This window comes from Papio anubis, chromosome 18, assembly GCF_008728515.1.
Source record: "Papio anubis isolate 15944 chromosome 18, Panubis1.0, whole genome shotgun sequence".
Classification (NCBI taxonomy): domain Eukaryota; kingdom Metazoa; phylum Chordata; class Mammalia; order Primates; family Cercopithecidae; genus Papio; species Papio anubis.
In genome coordinates, this window is record NC_044993.1 from 7,905,362 (window position 1) to 7,921,788 (window position 16,427).

General features: G+C 41.5%; 1 protein-coding gene across 1 annotated transcript in view; it reads right to left on the reverse strand.

Moving 5' to 3' along the window:
- The window catches only part of HSD17B2 (hydroxysteroid 17-beta dehydrogenase 2), a 64,585-nt gene that overhangs the window by 14,970 nt on the left and 33,188 nt on the right, over nt 1–16,427 (reverse strand). The window contains exons 2-3 of the mRNA XM_003917233.4: nt 15,493–15,705; nt 12,699–12,884 (exon numbers count right to left, since the gene is read on the reverse strand). Of these exons, the coding sequence (XP_003917282.1) occupies nt 12,699–12,884; nt 15,493–15,705 (399 nt within the window). The remainder of the gene's footprint in view (nt 1–12,698; nt 12,885–15,492; nt 15,706–16,427) is intronic.

Sequence of the window (16,427 nt, forward strand, 5' to 3'; positions counted from 1 at the left end):
AAAGAGCTATGCTATTTGTGTGGGAGGGATAATCAACATGTTATTACAATGGGGACAAGTCTCCTGTAGTAGACATGGTCAAATCTGGAAGGAGTGACCTGTTGGGGTCACCTCCTCAGGAACTAGTAAGTGATGGGGCAGAGGATGAAGGGTCATTCGGTGTCACAGTCAGAGGCAGTTATACCAGCAGCTGGCAGATTAAGAAGCTACAAGCACACAGACTGTCAGCTGCTGCCCCAGATCCTCGTGGTTGATGGTTTTGGGGTTGCCAATGCTACTGGGCCATTCACTGCATGCCAAGCTCAAGGCTGATGCTTAAACATGCGTTATTTCATCTCATCTCTCCATGGTCCCCAGAAGAAGCAATTACTATTATCCTCATCTTAAAATGAGGAGGCTGCAACTCAGAGGTTCAGAACTGTTCCCAAGGTCATGTAGTTGTCATTGGTAAAGACAGGATTAAAACCCGGGCAGTCTGTCTTCATTCTGCTTGCCTGGCATCCTAGAAGATTCTTACCTGTATTCCTACATGATGTATCTTACTCTTTCCCTTTCGTATTCCTTTCTTTAGGGATGGAATATGTAGGAGGGAAGGACATCGGAGGGAAGGACGTGGTTGACTCTAGATTGCATTTCTTAGAGAAGAACTTAAAGAAGTAATGTTTCTCCCCATCCCACTCCTGGAACTTCCCACCTGTAGGAGTGTATTGAGAAGACATGGGTTATGTTGACTTTATTTCCACACAAGAATGGGAGTTAGACTGGAACAAGCATCTAACAGTGGAGCTAGTAGAAAGCAAAAACTGGTCAATAAGGTACCACTGGGAAGAGCATCTGAGACTCTTTGGCCTTGTGTTTGATGTGGTGGTAACATATGGTTACACTGAGTCACCAGGGAAGGAGGTGGCTTAGTGAGTCAGAATATGAAACTCAAGTTCAAGTTCTAGCTTACAGACCAGTCACTGAATCCTTCTGACTTTGGTTTTTATAACTGCAAAATGAGGATAGCAACATTACAGAGGTTATCGGGGTCATATACCTGAGAGCATTCAACAAATGCCTGAAATGTAGTGGATCCTTCATAATAACTCTTAATATTTATTAGATATCTACTATATGCCAAGCACTGTTCTGAGTGTTTTAACATCAGCTCTAAATGTATTTAATGGTCACAACTGTCACAGGAGGTAGATTCTAGTATTATCCTCAGGAACCTCATTTTAAAAAATGAAAACACTAAAGTGTAGAGAGTTTAAGTGACTTTCCCAAGGACACAGAAAGTGATAGAAATAATAGCTAGCCCTTACATAAAATTTACAGTGTCCACACAAAAACTTGCACAAAAAATATTCAGAGAAGCATTATTCATAATAGCCCAAAATTGGAAAGAACTTAAATGTCCATCAACTGATGAATGGATTTTTAAAATGTGGTTATACTCATATGCATATTCAAAAAGCTGCAAAGAACCCTATTGAGGAGAACGTTTTGGGAGTTTCAACTTTCAGACAAACATCCTTTTAAGCAATGTGTACGTTCCAACTCTGGCTGCCTCTGCCCAAATGAGAGGCACATGGAACTTCTCACTGAGGTTGGACAACCAGGTAGAAGGTCAGGAGAGGGCGTGGAAATTCTGCCTGATAGAGACAGCAAGGAGAGTAAGAAGTGGCCAGTGGGCACAGGGAACTGAGCAGTCTTTAACAGAAAACAAAGGAGCCAAACTTTAATGGGTTAATGAGGTTGTCGAGAAGTAGAGGCTGCAAGTCACCTAGCTTTTGAAGGAGCTCAGGGGAAAAGGGTAAAAGAAGCTCTCACTGTTCAGCTCCCACTTACAAGTGAGGACATGCGGTATTTGGTTTTCTGTTCCTGCGTTAGGTTGCTAAGGATAATGGATTCCAGCTCCATCCACGTCCCTGCAAAGGATATGATCTCATTCCTTTTTATGCCTGCATAATATTCCATGCTGTATATGTACCACATTTTCTTTAATCTATCATCGATGGGCATTTGGGTTGATTCCATGTCTTTGCTATTGTGAATAGGGCTGCAATGGAAAACACATGTACCTCAGAATTTAAAATTAAACTTAAAATTAAAAAATAAACAAGTGCGGGGCAGTGTCCATTAATAAAAATAATAATAACTCATAGGCTTCAGGGAAGACATACTACACATGAGCATCTATGCTAAGAACTTTATGAGGATTATTTTATTTAAGCCTCAGAACGCCCCTATGTGGTCTTATTTCCTCCGCTTATTCATCCGCTCTTATTGCCTTTATGGGGACAAAAGTGGAGCTTAGAGAGGCTATAGGACCTCGGGTTTTCCAGGAGTGTCATCCAACCAGGAAGTGAAGAGGAGAGCCCCGCCCTCCTGGCTCCCAGCCCAGCTCAAGGAGAAAAGGACTGAGAGTCTGGGGAGGAATCATTCTTAGAGCGTAGCCTGGGGTAGAATGAAAGGCCCAGGGAGAGAGAAGGAGTTAGTCAGGAGGAGGAAGGAGGAAAGGCTGAAGAGGAGAAGGAGCGAGGAGAAGTTAGGGAAGTTCATGCGGGACAGCTTCAGTTTGTTTGTGAGAGTTCCAGAGAGGAGGGGAATAGAGCAGAGAAAGAAACAGCAAACACGATTTGCAATAATTTTTTCTTCTATTCTGCACACCTCTTGCCTTCCAAGGAGGGCAGATCCAATGGAAGTGTTTACTTTATTGAGCAGCTAAGAGTAGGTGGATGTGATATGAACGTATGGTTATGGGGGAAGGAAGGAGAGGGAAAGATAAGGAAAGAAACTGGGGAGATTTGGGAGCCAGGAAGGACTGGGAGGGGGAAGTAACCAGGGTGAGGTGGCTAGCAACTGAACACCTTCGGAAGGAGGAAAAAAAAAAATCTAAAGGGAATTTGCATTAAATGATGCTTTGCGGTATATGGAATCTTCAGTAAAATCTGCATTTTCTGGAGTTGGCTCTGCCTTTTTGGAACGTGATAAAGTGTTAAGCGTTCCTTCAACATGGTGTAAAGAATGAGGAGAAAGTGTTCATGGAGACCTGAATTACGTAAGATTGGGAGGAATGAAGTTTAAATTTGAGGAAAAAAAAGAAAAATGTTTGGAATCAGTAATTAGGTGCATGTGATTTGTTGTAAATCAGAGCTCGTTGCAAGTCAAACCAGACACATTATTTTCCCACAGCTGCTATAACAAATTACTACAAACCTAGCAGTTTAAGCATTACAGATTTATTATCTTATGATAAAATTAAGGAGTCAGCAGGGTCATGCTCCTTCTGGAGGCTCTAGGGGAGAACTAGTTCCCTTAACTTTTCCAGCTTCTAGAAGCCACCTGCATTCCTTGGTTTCTGGCCCCTTCCTCCATCTTCAAAGCCAGCTGGGTACCATCTTCCAGTTTCTCTCTGACTCTGACCCTCATGCCTCTTTCTTACAAGGACCCTTGTGATTGCATCAGATCCATCCAGAATATCCAGGATAATCTCTTCATCTCAAGATCCTTCACTCAATCACGCGTGCACAGTCCCATTTGCCATGTGAGGTAACAGGCTCACAGGTTGCAGACACTGAGACGTGTATGTCTCTGAGGACCCATTATTCTGCCTCGCAGACCAGCTGCCTACTCACAGCAGCCTGAGATAGTTTCTTCACAGTTATTTATTCTGCAGCAATGAATAACTGGAACACAGTCATCAATTCCAGCTCAGTTTTTCCTGGCTGGTGCAAAGTTCCATGATAAATCTATGCCACCAAAATTCTTGTCATTCAGAAGGTGACAGAGGTGCCAGACTCAAGACAATCTGGTGGGTCAGGGCAACCACGTGCTTCTTCTGGAACCCTTATTAGTGACTGACTGCCTCTCTGCCTCCATGCACCTTGCTTCAAAGTGAAAATAACAGCAATGAACTCTGAACTCCCAAATAAGCACGTTTTCCAAAACTGCTATTACATTAATTTTGCCAAAGATATATCAACAAGTCAGCATCACATTAGATGTTAATTTCTGTGGATTTGTTAGTTATATATTGCCTTTTACACATACTTTGACTTTTCTAATCCTTGCGTTACATTCTGGTTTTTTCTTTTCCAGTTCAAAATCTTTTCTATTGTTTCACAAAACTCTCCAGTAAGTGCTAGACAGTCCCTTACTGTGTTCTCTGCTGAATTCCCCTGTTCCTTATCAATTACGGTGTTATGGACTGAATTGTTCGCCCCACCACACAGTAGAGTTTATATGTTGCAGTCCTAACCTCCAGTGTCTTGGAACATGACTGTATTAGAAGATAGAACCTTTAAAAAGATGATTGTAGTTAAATGGGATCATAGGAGTGGGCCCTAATTCAGTATGACTGCCATTCTTATAAGAAGAGGAAGAGACACCAGGGATGCATCAGACAGAGAGATGACCATGTGAGGACACAGCAAAAAGGTGGTCATCTGAAAGCCGAGAAGAGAGAGCTCAGGAGAAACCAACCCTGCCGACAACTTGGTCTTGGACTTCCAGCCTCCAGAACTGTGAGAAAAAAAAATTTCTGTTTTTTTAAGACACCCTGTCTGTCGTATTTTCTTATGGTAGCCCTAGCAAACTAACACAGAGGAAAACTGATCGTTTCTGAGCTTTGTTTCCTTAATTTTTAATATTTTGTGGGTACATAGTCAGTGTATATATTTATGGGCTACATGAGATGTTTTGATGCAAGCATGCAATGCATAACAATCACATCAGGGCAAATGGGGTCTCCATCACCTTAAGCATTTATCCTTTGTGTTACACACAATCTAGTTATACTCTTTTAGTTATTTTTAAATGTACATTAAATTATTATTGACTATTGTCACTCTGTTGTGCTATCAAATACTAGATCTTACTCATTCTTTCTAACTATTTTTTGTACCCATTAACCATTCCTACTGCTCCCTCCTTAGTTCTCTCCACTACCCTTCCCAGCCTCTGGTAACCATCATTCTACTCTATCTCCATGAGTTCAATTTAGCTCCCACAAATAAGTGAGAACATGTGAAGTTTGTCTTTATGCTCATTATGTTATTTCACTTAATATAATGACTTCCAGTTCCATCCACGTTATTGCAAATGACAATATCTCATTCTTTTATATGGCTGAATAGGACTCCATTGTGTGTATATGTACCACATTTTCTTTATCCACTCATCTGTTGATAGACACTTAGGTTACTTTCAAATGTTGGCTACAGTGAACAGTGCTGCAACACACATAGGAGTGCAGGTATCTTTTTGATATATTGATTTCCTTTCTTGTGGGTACATACCTAGCAGTGGAATTGCTGGATAACATGGCAGCTCTATTTTTAGAGCTGTTCTCCATAGCAGTTGTACTAATTTACACCCCCACCAACAGTGTACAAGGGTTCTCTTTCTCCACATCCTTACCAGCATTTGCTATTGCCTCACTTTTGGATGAAAGCCATTTTTCCTGGGGTGAGATCATATCTCATTGTAGTTTTGACTTGCATTTCTCTGATGATCAATGATATTGAGCACCTTTTCATATGCTTGTTTGCTATTTGTACGTCTTGTCTTCTTTTGAGAAATGCCTGTTCAGATCTTTTGTACATTTTAAGTGAGATTATTTGATTTTTTCCTGTAGAGTTGTTTGAGCTCCTTATATTTTCTGGTTATTAAGTCCTTGTCAAATGGGTAGTTTGCAATATTTTCTCCAATTCTGTGGGTTGTCTCTTCACTTTGCTGATTGTATCCTTTGCTGTGCAGAAGCTTTTTAACTTGATGTGATCTCATTTGCCTGTGCTTGTTGGGTGTTACTCAAGAAACTTTGCCAATTCCAATGTCCTGGAGAGTTTCCCTAATGTTTTCTTATAGTACAATAGTTTCATAGTTTGAGGTCTTAGATTTAAGTATCGAATCCATTTTGATTTAATTTTTTTATATGGTGAGAGACAGGCATCTAGTTTCATTGTTTTGCATATGGATATCCAGTTTCCTTCCTTCCTTCCTTCCTTTCTTTTTCTTTCTTTCTTTTTTTCTTTCTTTCTTTCTTTCTTTCTTTCTTTCTTTCTTTCTTTCTTTCTTTCTTTCTTTTTTTTTTCTCTTTCTTTTATTTATTTATTTTTTTTGACAGGGTCTCACTCTGTCACCCAGGCTGGAGTGCAATGGAGTGACCACAGCTCACTGCAGCCTCTACCTCCCTGAGCTCAAGTGATCCACCTACCTCAGCCTCCCAAGTAGCTGGGACTATAGGCACATACCACCATGCCTGGCTAATTTTTTGTAGAGACAGGGTTTTGCCATGTTGCCCAGGCTGGTTTTGAACTTCTGGGCTCAAGCAATCCACCTGGCCTCCCTATGTGCTGGGAATACAGGCATGAGCCACAGCACCTGGTCAAGTTTTCTCAGCGCCATTTATTGAATAGACTGTTGTTTCCCCAGTGTATGTTATTGCATTTGTTGAAAATGAGTTCACCATAGATGTGTAGATTTACTTCTGGGTTCTCTATACTGTTCTGTTGGTCTGTATGTCTGTTTTTATGCCAGTACCATGCTGTTTTGGTTACTGCAGCTCTGTAGTATAATTTGAAGTCAGGTAATGTGATTCCTGCAGTTTTGTTCTTTCTGCTCAGGATATCTTTGGCTCTTCTGAGTCTTTTGTGGTTCCATAAAAATTTTGGGATTGCTTTTTCTATTTCTGTGAAGATTGTCATTGGTATTTGGATAAGGATTGCATTGAATCTATAGATTTCTTTGAATAGTATGGACATTTTAAAAATATTGATTTTTCCAACTTATGGACATGGAATATCTTTCAATTTTTTGTGTCCTCTTCAATTTCTCTCATCAGTATTAGATAATTTTCATTGTAGAGATCTTTCACTTCTCTGGTTAGGTTAATTCCCGGGTATTTCATTTTATTTGTAGCTATTGTAAATGGAACTACTTTCTTGACTTTTCTTTCTGATTGTTTGCTATTGGCATACTCACGCCTGTAATCCCAGCACTTTGGGAGGCAGAGGCAGGCAGATCACAAAGTCAAGAGATTGAGACCATCCTGGCCAACATTATGAAACCCTGTCTCTACTAAAAATACAAAAAAAAAAAAAAAAATAGCTAGGCATGGTGGCGCACACCTGTAGTCCCAGCTACTCAGGAGGCTGAGGCAGGAGAATCACCTGAACCCAGGAGGTGGAGGCTGCAGTGAGCCGAGATCACTTCACTGTACTCCAGCTTGGCAACAGAGCGAGACTCTGCCTAAAAAAAAAAAAAAAAAAGTATGCCACTGATTTTTGTAGTTGATTTTGTATGCTGCAACTTTACTGAATTTGTTTATCAGTTTTAATTGTTTTTGGTGGAGTCTTTAGTTTTTTCCAAATATAAGATCATATCATCTGCAAACAAGGATAATTCAACTTATTCCTTTCCAATTTGGATGCTTTTTATTTCTTTCTTTTGTCTGCTTGCACTAGCCAGGACTTCCAGTATTATGTAGAATAACAGTGGTGAAAGTGGGCATCCTTGTCATGTTCTGGATCTTAGAGGAAAGGATTTCAGTTTGTTCCCATTCAGTATGACACTAGCTATAGGTCTATTGTATATGGCTTTTGTTAGGTTGAGGTGTGTTCCTTCTATACACAGTTTTTTTTAAATTGAGGGTTTTTATCATGCAGGGATGTTGAATTTTATCAGATGCTTTTCTTAGCATCAACTGAAATTATCATATGGTTTTGTCCTTCATTCTGTTGAGATTATGTATCACTCTGATTGATTTGTGTAAATGTTGAACCATCTCTGCATCCCTAGGATAAATCCCACTTAGTCACAATGAATGATCTTTTTAATGTGCTGTTGAATTCAGTTTGCTAGTATTTTGTTAAGGATTTTTACATCAATGTTCATGAGGTATCTTGGCCTGTAGTTTTTTGTTGTTGTTGTTTTTCTTAACATGTATTTTCTGGTTTTGCTATCAGAACAATATAGGTCTCGTAGGATGAGTTTGGAAGTATTCCCTCCACCACTATTTTTCAGAATACTTGAGTAGAATTGATATTAGTTCTTCTTTAAAAGTTTTGTAAAATTCAGCAGTGAAGCCATGAGGTCCCAGCCTTTTCTTTGCTTGCAGACTTTTTACTACAGCTTTGAACTCATTACTTGTTATTTGTCCGTTCAGGTTTTGGATTCCTTCATGGTTCAATCTTGGTAGGCTCTCTGTAAGAATTTATCCATCTCTTCTAGGTTCTCCAATTTATTGGCATATAGTTAATTACTCATAGTAGCCTCTAATGATCCTTCAAGTTTCTGTGGTATTGGTTGTAATGTCTCCTTTGTCATCTCTGATTTTATTGGGTCTTCTCTCTTTTGTTCTTACTCTCATTAAACGTTTGTCAATTTTGTTTATCTTTTCCGGAAACCAACTTTTCATTTTGTTGATCTTTTGTATTGTTTTCATTTCAATTTTATGTATTTGTTCTCTGATATTTATGATTTCTTTTCTTCTACTAATTTTGAGGTTGGTTTGCTCTCGCTTTTCTAGTTTTTTGAGATGCATCACTAGGTTGTTTACTTGAAGCGTTTCTACTTTTTTAATGTAGGCACTTATAGCTACCAGCTTCCCTCTTAGTACTACTTTCATCACATCCCATGGGTTTTGGGATGTTTGATTTCCATTATCATTTATTTTGCGAAATTTTTAAATTTTCTTCTTAATTTTTTCATTGACCTACTGGTCACTCAGAAACATATTGTTTAATTTCCATGCGCTTGTATAGTTTCCAAAATTCCTCTTATTTTTTATTTCTAGTTTTGGTCCATTGTGGTCAGAGAAGATGCTTGATATTATTTCATTTTTTAAAATGTTTTAAGACTTATTTTGTGGCCTAACATATGGTCTATCCTTGAGAACGATCCATGAGTTCAGGAGAAGAACGCGTATTCTGCAGCCTTTGGATAAAATGTTCTGTAAATAACAATTAGGTCTATTTGGTCTACAGTGCAGATTAAGTTTGATGTTTCTTTGTTAATTTTCTGCCTGGGTGATCTATCCAAAGCTGAAAGTGGAGTATTGAAGTCTCCAGCTATTAATGTATTGAGGTCTATCTCTCTGTTTAGCTCTAATAATATTTCCTTTATACATCTGGGTGCTCTGGTGTTGGGTGCATGTATATTTACAATGGTTATATCCCCATGCTGAATGAACACCTTTATGACTATATAATGACCTTCTTTGTCTCTTTTTATGGTTTTGGTCTTGAAATCTATTTTTCCTGATATAAGTATGGCTACTCCTGATCTTTTTGGTTTCCATTTGCATGAAATATCTTTTTCCTCTCTGGACAGTGCTTTGTTTCTGTCTTTACACAAACTCCCGGCCCTGTTGAGTACATACGCCTCCCATCTCTTCTGATTTCTTGCTACTGTTTTAACAGCTTTATAAAGTACATTGGGTGGTTTCTGAGTCCTACAAATAAACTCATTTCTAGAGTGTCTCTGGAACATGAAGTTTCAAAGCTGGTTGTGGTGAAGGAAAACTTCATACATCTTGGTGAGTGGGTGGGAGAAAGAAGAGAGAGGCATGGAGAAAAACAAATCCAAGATGACTCAAAGCTCTGAAACTCAAAAGACTAGGACAGAAAGAAGTCAGGGTCCAGTTTCAATGTTCTGCCTATGGCTAGCCAGTTACCCCAGCATCATTTATTGAATAGGGAATCCTTACCCCCGTTGCTTGTTTTTGTCAGGTTTGTTGAAGGTCAGATAGTCGTAGGTGTATTGCTTTATTTCTGGGTACTCTATTCTGTTCCATTGATCTTTGTATCTGCTTTTGTACCAGGACCATGCTGTTTTGCTTACAGGTAGCCCTGTAGTATAGTTTGAAGTCAGGTAGTGTGATGCCTGCAGCTTTGTTCTTTTTAATTAGTGGTGCCTTGGCTATTCATGCTCTTTTTTGGTTCCATATGAATTTTTAAATCTTTTTTTCTCGTTCCGTGAAGAACCTCAATGGTAGTTTAATAGGAATAGCATTGAATCTATAAATTGCTTTGGGCAGAGTGGCCATTTTAACTATATTGATTCTTATCCATGAACATGAGATGTTTTTCCATTTGTTTGTGTCATCTCCAATTTCTTTGAGCAGCGTTTTGTAGTTTTCCTTGTAGAGATCTTTCACCTCCCTAGTTAGCTGTATTTCTAGGCATTCTGGAGGGCTGACAGCAAGTTTTGTTTCAGATAGGTTAACTTGGTGATGATCTTAAGAAAATAGATGGACATAGCTGGGTGTAATGAATTTGCACAACCAGAGGGTGAGAATAAGAGTGAGATACATTATTTATTTTGGCATTCAGGGTTTCCCTTCAATAAAAATACATGACAACAGAGTAAGGAGTTCTGGCTTGGAAAGACCTTTAGAGGCCAAGTCGAAGATATGCGGAAGTGTATGCTCTGTATTATAAGTTATTTTTTGAGAGAGGGTCTCACTCTGTCACCCAGGCATGAATAGTGGCATGAACACAGCTCACTGTAGCCTTGACCTCCCAGGCTCAACTGATTCATCTCAGCCTTCTGAGTAGCTGAGACTACAGGCACATGCCACCATGCCTGGTTTTTTTGTTTGTTTGTTTTTGTACAGACGAGATCTCACTATGTTGCCCAGGCTGGTATCAAACTCCTGGGCTCAACTAATCCTCCTGCCTTGGCCTTCCAAAGTGCTGGAGTTATATCCTTGAGCCACCACACCTAGCCTTGTATTTTAAGCTCTTTGCTTACCCATTCATTAATCCATTTTCCATTTTTCACTTGTTCACACACTTGCCTTTCTTCATTGATTAACTGAGTTGCTGCTGCATGCCAGACACTGGGCCTACAGCACATACTCCACATTTTGGCAATAACTAAAGTGATCTCATATGCATGAAGGTGTTGCTCAAAGTTGAGAACAGAGAAAAAAAGAGAAACCTCCTTGTCAACGTGCCAAGGAGGAGGCAGTACTCTGTTATTTCAGTAAATATTTATTATATAAGCGAGGCATAGAGTCTGTGAGACTTTCCCAGAAGTACTAGACTGTTCCAGGGAAACGAGAAAGGTGAGGCTTCCACACAGGCCAAAATTGTAAAGGCTTTCAGAACAAAGATTAGGAAAATATTGCTGTGTGTTTTCTCAGGATTCATTTGCTTCGGCAAGGTAGCAGGAAATTAGAAATACTTTAGGGTTCTCACACAGCTAAAATATAATACTCATGGCTCCTAACCATCCTGAAGAAACCTTTGTCTCCCCCAACTCTCTCTCTCTCTCTCTCTCTCTCCCTCTCTCTCTCCCTCCTTCTTCTTTGCTTATGCCTCAGGCCAACCAACACTCTAGTCAAAGACAATAGCAGTTAGTTTTAAGAAAATTACTGAGTTAAAGCCAGGAAATAGAATGTGATGGACAACAATATTTGTCTAGGAAATACGAAGAACCCCTTCCCCCACCAAATCATTCTAGAACTGATATTCACATTACCAAAAAAAAAAAAAAAGCACAAAACACAAAAATCAAGCAAACAAACAAAAACAGCCTAGTCGTATCCTTTATTTTAAGAAATTTTACTGAGAATTAATTGATCCAACAGTGAAGAGTGGTACTCCTCTACTTGAAGGCAGGGTCCTAGAGTCCAGAGCCCATCCCTTTGGCTTCCCTCTCACCTCTGCAGTGACCCAGTGACCCAAAAGTCAGGTCAATGGATCTTCCCCAGACTGAATAAAAGCCCGAGGAACCCCAGTTTGAAAATGTCCGCCCCAGCAAAGAGGGTGCACTATGACACACATGGGCATTGTTTACGAAAAGGCAAGACTGTTCAGTCCTTGACTCAAGTTGTGTACTATTTGTTCTTGGAAACAGAGAGACAAACCATCCAGTGTCATCACATCCTGACCCAGCTGGGTTGAGGCTGCTCAACACTGGGGATAATCTTCAGGTTAACAATAGCAGGCAGCTTGTGTTTGACGGCATGAACAGAGGGAAAGTATGGCCTACTCAGCTTACAGGGAACTGAACACAGTGTGTTAAATTGACGAAGTGTTGAAAACAGATTGCCTGAAATGCTGACATTATTTGTAATGTGAGATTTCCTGTGCAAATCTAGCAACCTTGTGTGTTGGCAGTCACATTATGAAGATATATATGAACCCTAAATCCCCAGTAATAAATGGATGAGTTAGAAGGCAGATGAGAGTTTGTACCTGAAAGAATTTGGGGCCGGGCGCGGTGGCTCAAGCCTGTAATCCCAGCACTTTGGGAGGCCGAGACGGGCGGATCACGAGGTCAGGAGATCGAGACCATCCTGGCTAACACGGTGAAACCCCGTCTCTATTAAGAAATACAAAAAACTAGCCGGGCGAGGTGGCGGGCGCCTGTAGTCCCAGCTACTCGGGAGGCTGAGACCGGAGAATGGCGTGAACCCGGGAGGCGGAGCTTGCAGTGAGCTGAGATCCGGCCACTGCACTCCAGCCTGGGCGACAGAGCGAGACTCCGTCTCAAAAAAAAAAAAAAAAAAAAAAAAAAAAAAAAGAATTTGGAAGAGGAGAAAGGTTTTATTGTGTGAAAGTCAACAGGGGATAAACAATTTGACTAATCCTGACCCAGCCCTGCCTTTGCATGCCCTGCTTTTTTATTCAGCCCACAAAGAATGCCATGAGCCATGTCTTGTGATGGGCACCCCATGACCACGTGTGAAAATGCTGACTCACCTCCCATGCTGCTGACATTCACCAGCCTTCCTTTGGATTTCCTAAGAAGAGGCAAAAATGTCTTTGTGACCTCCACAGTTCCAAAGAAGTTCACGGCCATGCATTGTTTGTAGTCAGTCATAGGAAGAAGCTCCCCATCAGATGGAAAGCCAAGCACCCCAGCATTGTTGACCACAGCCCACAGTCCTGGAGACAGAAAACCATAATGAGTGAGTGTCTGGAAGAGTAAGTGAATGACACAACCTGTGACACCTGGAAGACCATGCAGGAGGTGTTACGTGTGAGCCAGGTCTCCCGTGGGATTAGAGTCTGCCACTGGACAAAGGCAAGAGTCTTAGGGAAAAGGAGTGGGAGTGGGAGGGGAATTCCTGTAACAGGAAGCCAGATGTGCAGAGATGTAAAGTAGAACATTCTGTTCCAGAAACTCTTCAGAATTTACTAAGTGAACCAGCAGGTATTGCAGATTAAGGGTTTGGCAGGAGCCATTATCCTGAAAGAACCTCTAATCCTTGTTAAGGTGTTTAGATAGGGAACCACTGATAGGGAACCAACAAACCACTGATAAAACAAATTCCCCACCACAGGCATGCCACATGGGAAGACCCCTGTGCATGGAGGCTCTGTATGTCTAAAGGATTTTAGGAGATGGATGGCATTGTAAAATGTGAATGCTGTGAAGATTAGTCTCTGGAAAGTAATGGGGAAGGAAAGATGGGTTGCCATTGGGATAGCCAATTGGGATATCCAAGGAGGCCATTGGGATAGCCCAGGTGGAAGAAGGTGAGGGTCCAGTGCATGCAGTGCTAAGTCATAGCGCTATGCAATGGTAGGAAGGAGCTGGAAGGTAACTACCCAGGAGGTAGACTTGACAGGACTAGGGTCAGTAGAATACAGGCATTGAGGATAAGCTGAGGGTCTCAGTGACCCACAGGTTTCCGGCTTGAATGACTGGTTAGGTGGTAGTGCCAGTGTCGGAGCTGTGGGATGCAGGAGAGCAAAACGATTCGCAGAATGGCAGCAGGGAATAAAAAAACAATGAGCAGTTTTTGACATGTTGAAGTTGAAGCCTCTGGAGTATAAGGGAAGATGTCTGGTAGATAACTTTGTATACGTGGAGAAGAAGGGTTAGGTTGGTAATATATTAGTATATTTGGGAGTTATTGGTATAAACCAGTGTTTTTTGGCCCTGCCCTAACATAAGCATCACATTGGGAGCTTTAAAAACTAATGATACCTGGGATTCCATCCTAGGGACAGATTTAATTGGGTTTGGGGGATCTGTTCAGTCACACAGGGCCTGGTGCTTCAGAAGGGTCCTGTATGTGGTTTCAGTCTCTGCTGTCACCATCTTACATTCCTAATAATTTTCCAAACTCAAACTAGGGGCCCCATATTTTCATATTGCTTTGGGTCTGCCAAGTTACATAGCCCATCCTGAACCCCAGCAGGGTAATTTTCAAATGATTCTAATGTGCAGCTGGATTGAGAACTCTCGGTATAGGGAGCAAATGGTGTGGCCCCAGACACATGGAGTGAGAAGTCTGGGGATGCAACCCTCAGTAGCATTTGTATTTGTGGGGAGACAGAGGCAAAGTTTCATCCAGGAGAAGTGGAAAGAAAGATTGGAGAACTAGGAGAGCAATGGGGGCTGGGGACCCCAAAGCCATGGAGGACAGTATAAACAACATGCTTAAATACCGCAGGGAAGTTAAAACTTGGGTCTTCCAGCAATCCCATTACTGGGTATACATCCAAAGGAATATAAACCATTCTATTATAAAGATGATTCACACGTAGGTTCGTTGCAGCCCTATTCACAATAGTGAAGACATGGAATCAACCCAAACACCCATCAATGATAGACTGGATAAAGAAGATGTGGTACATATACACCATGGAATACTATGCAGCCGTTAAAAAGAATGAGATCATATCCTTTGCAGGGACATGGATGGAGCTGAAAGCCATTATCCTCAGCAAACTAAAGCAGGAACAGAAAATCAAACACCGCATGTTCTCACTTGTAAGTGGGGGCTGAACAATGAGAACACATGGACGCATGGTGGGGAACAACCCACACTGGGGCCTGTTGTAGGGAGGGGAGGTAGAGCTTCAGGAATAATAGCTAATGAATCCTAGGCTCAATACCTACAGGGTGGGTGGATCTGTGCAGCAAACCACCATGGCACATGTTTACCTATGTAACAAACCAGCACATCCTGCACGTATAACCCAGAATTTAAAATAAAAGTTGAAAAAAAAAAAAAAAAAACCAACTAGGTCTTCAGGCTAATACTGATTAGCTTTGCCAGATTAGTTAGGGAGGCAGAGTGAGAACCAACATCAAATTGAAGGTGAGGAAGAGAATCAGAGAGCTACAGGGTTCCATGGAGCTTGGCCATGAAGGAAAGAGAAGAGGAGGGGTAATGGGTAAAGGAGGACAGTGACCATGAAGGTATTTTTCTTCTAAGCTGAGGACTCTAATGCATGTTGCTATTGTAGACAGGAAAGCAATGAGCTGGGGCTGGTGGAGTTGTTCATGGAAGAGTGACTGAGAAGTTGGTGAGAATGAGATAGAGGTTTCTGTAAGTTCTGTGTGGATGGGCCCATGTCTGAGTTACTCCGAAGGTCTTCATGTTGATAGAGGCCCCCACACATGGTAGGGGTTCAGCACAGGTGTGTTCCAGTGCAAGCAGTGGCCAGAGTGGAGTAGGGGGCATGATCAACCCAAGCTGGAACAAGAACTGGGTGTTCAGGAGGAGGGTAAAGGCACTGAGGGTGCTGGCGGCAGTACCTCTGTCCTGCAGCATTGCTGCAACCTTGCTGTAAGCATCTTTTATCTGCACTGGCTTCGTGACGTCCATTTGGAGCACCGAGAGGCGCGGGGAGCAGGTTCTTCGCAATTCCTCAGCTCCTGGGCCATTTTCATTCAAAACTCCGGCGAATACCGTGAAGCCCAGCTCATCCAGATACTTGCACAAAGCGTGACCAAGCCCGCAATCACCACCTGCATAGGGTCAGGGGAGTAGGGAGTGAGTTCAAACCACAGTGACAAGAGAAAATATTTAACAAGGAAAACATATTACGTTGTTTAGGATTCTCCATGCTCTCTGAAGAGAGGGATTCCTGAGGAAGTTTCTTTATGTACTAAGTGGGGAGGTGGGAGGAGAAGCCAAGCCACACAGATACATTTCTCCATATAAAGAAAGGGACATAATGTAGAACTGAGGGGTGGTGGATGGGCATAGGTGGAAAGAGAAAGGTTTTGGGGGAAGGGTAGTCCAGGAGTGGCTGCTGGCCAAAGAAATTGGGAAGGAAAACCAAGACATCTAATGGAAGTAGTTTTAGTAATCTACAAAGTGTAGTGTTTGATGTAGCCTCACTCACTCTGTAAAACTTTCAGTCAAACATTCATTACAAACTCATACTTTGGACTTGGTTTTGCCTTATGGAGACACAGGGCGATAACAGAGGCTGCCCACAGGGGCAAGCTCATTCTGGATTATAAAAGTTAAAAGTTCATGGCCACCTGTGTTTCTCACCCTCCTGGGCCTTTTTTCCTGTCTAGGACTGACCCTGAGCTATGGAATAGACGTCAAGCCTAGAAAGAAAGTTACAACAGAAACCAAATAGAAAGCCCTAATTGCATTGCTCTGTGAAAATGGAGAGTAATGTAATACACAGAGTATGACTTAAGCTTCTCAGAATTTGAGATAGGAGTGTACCCAC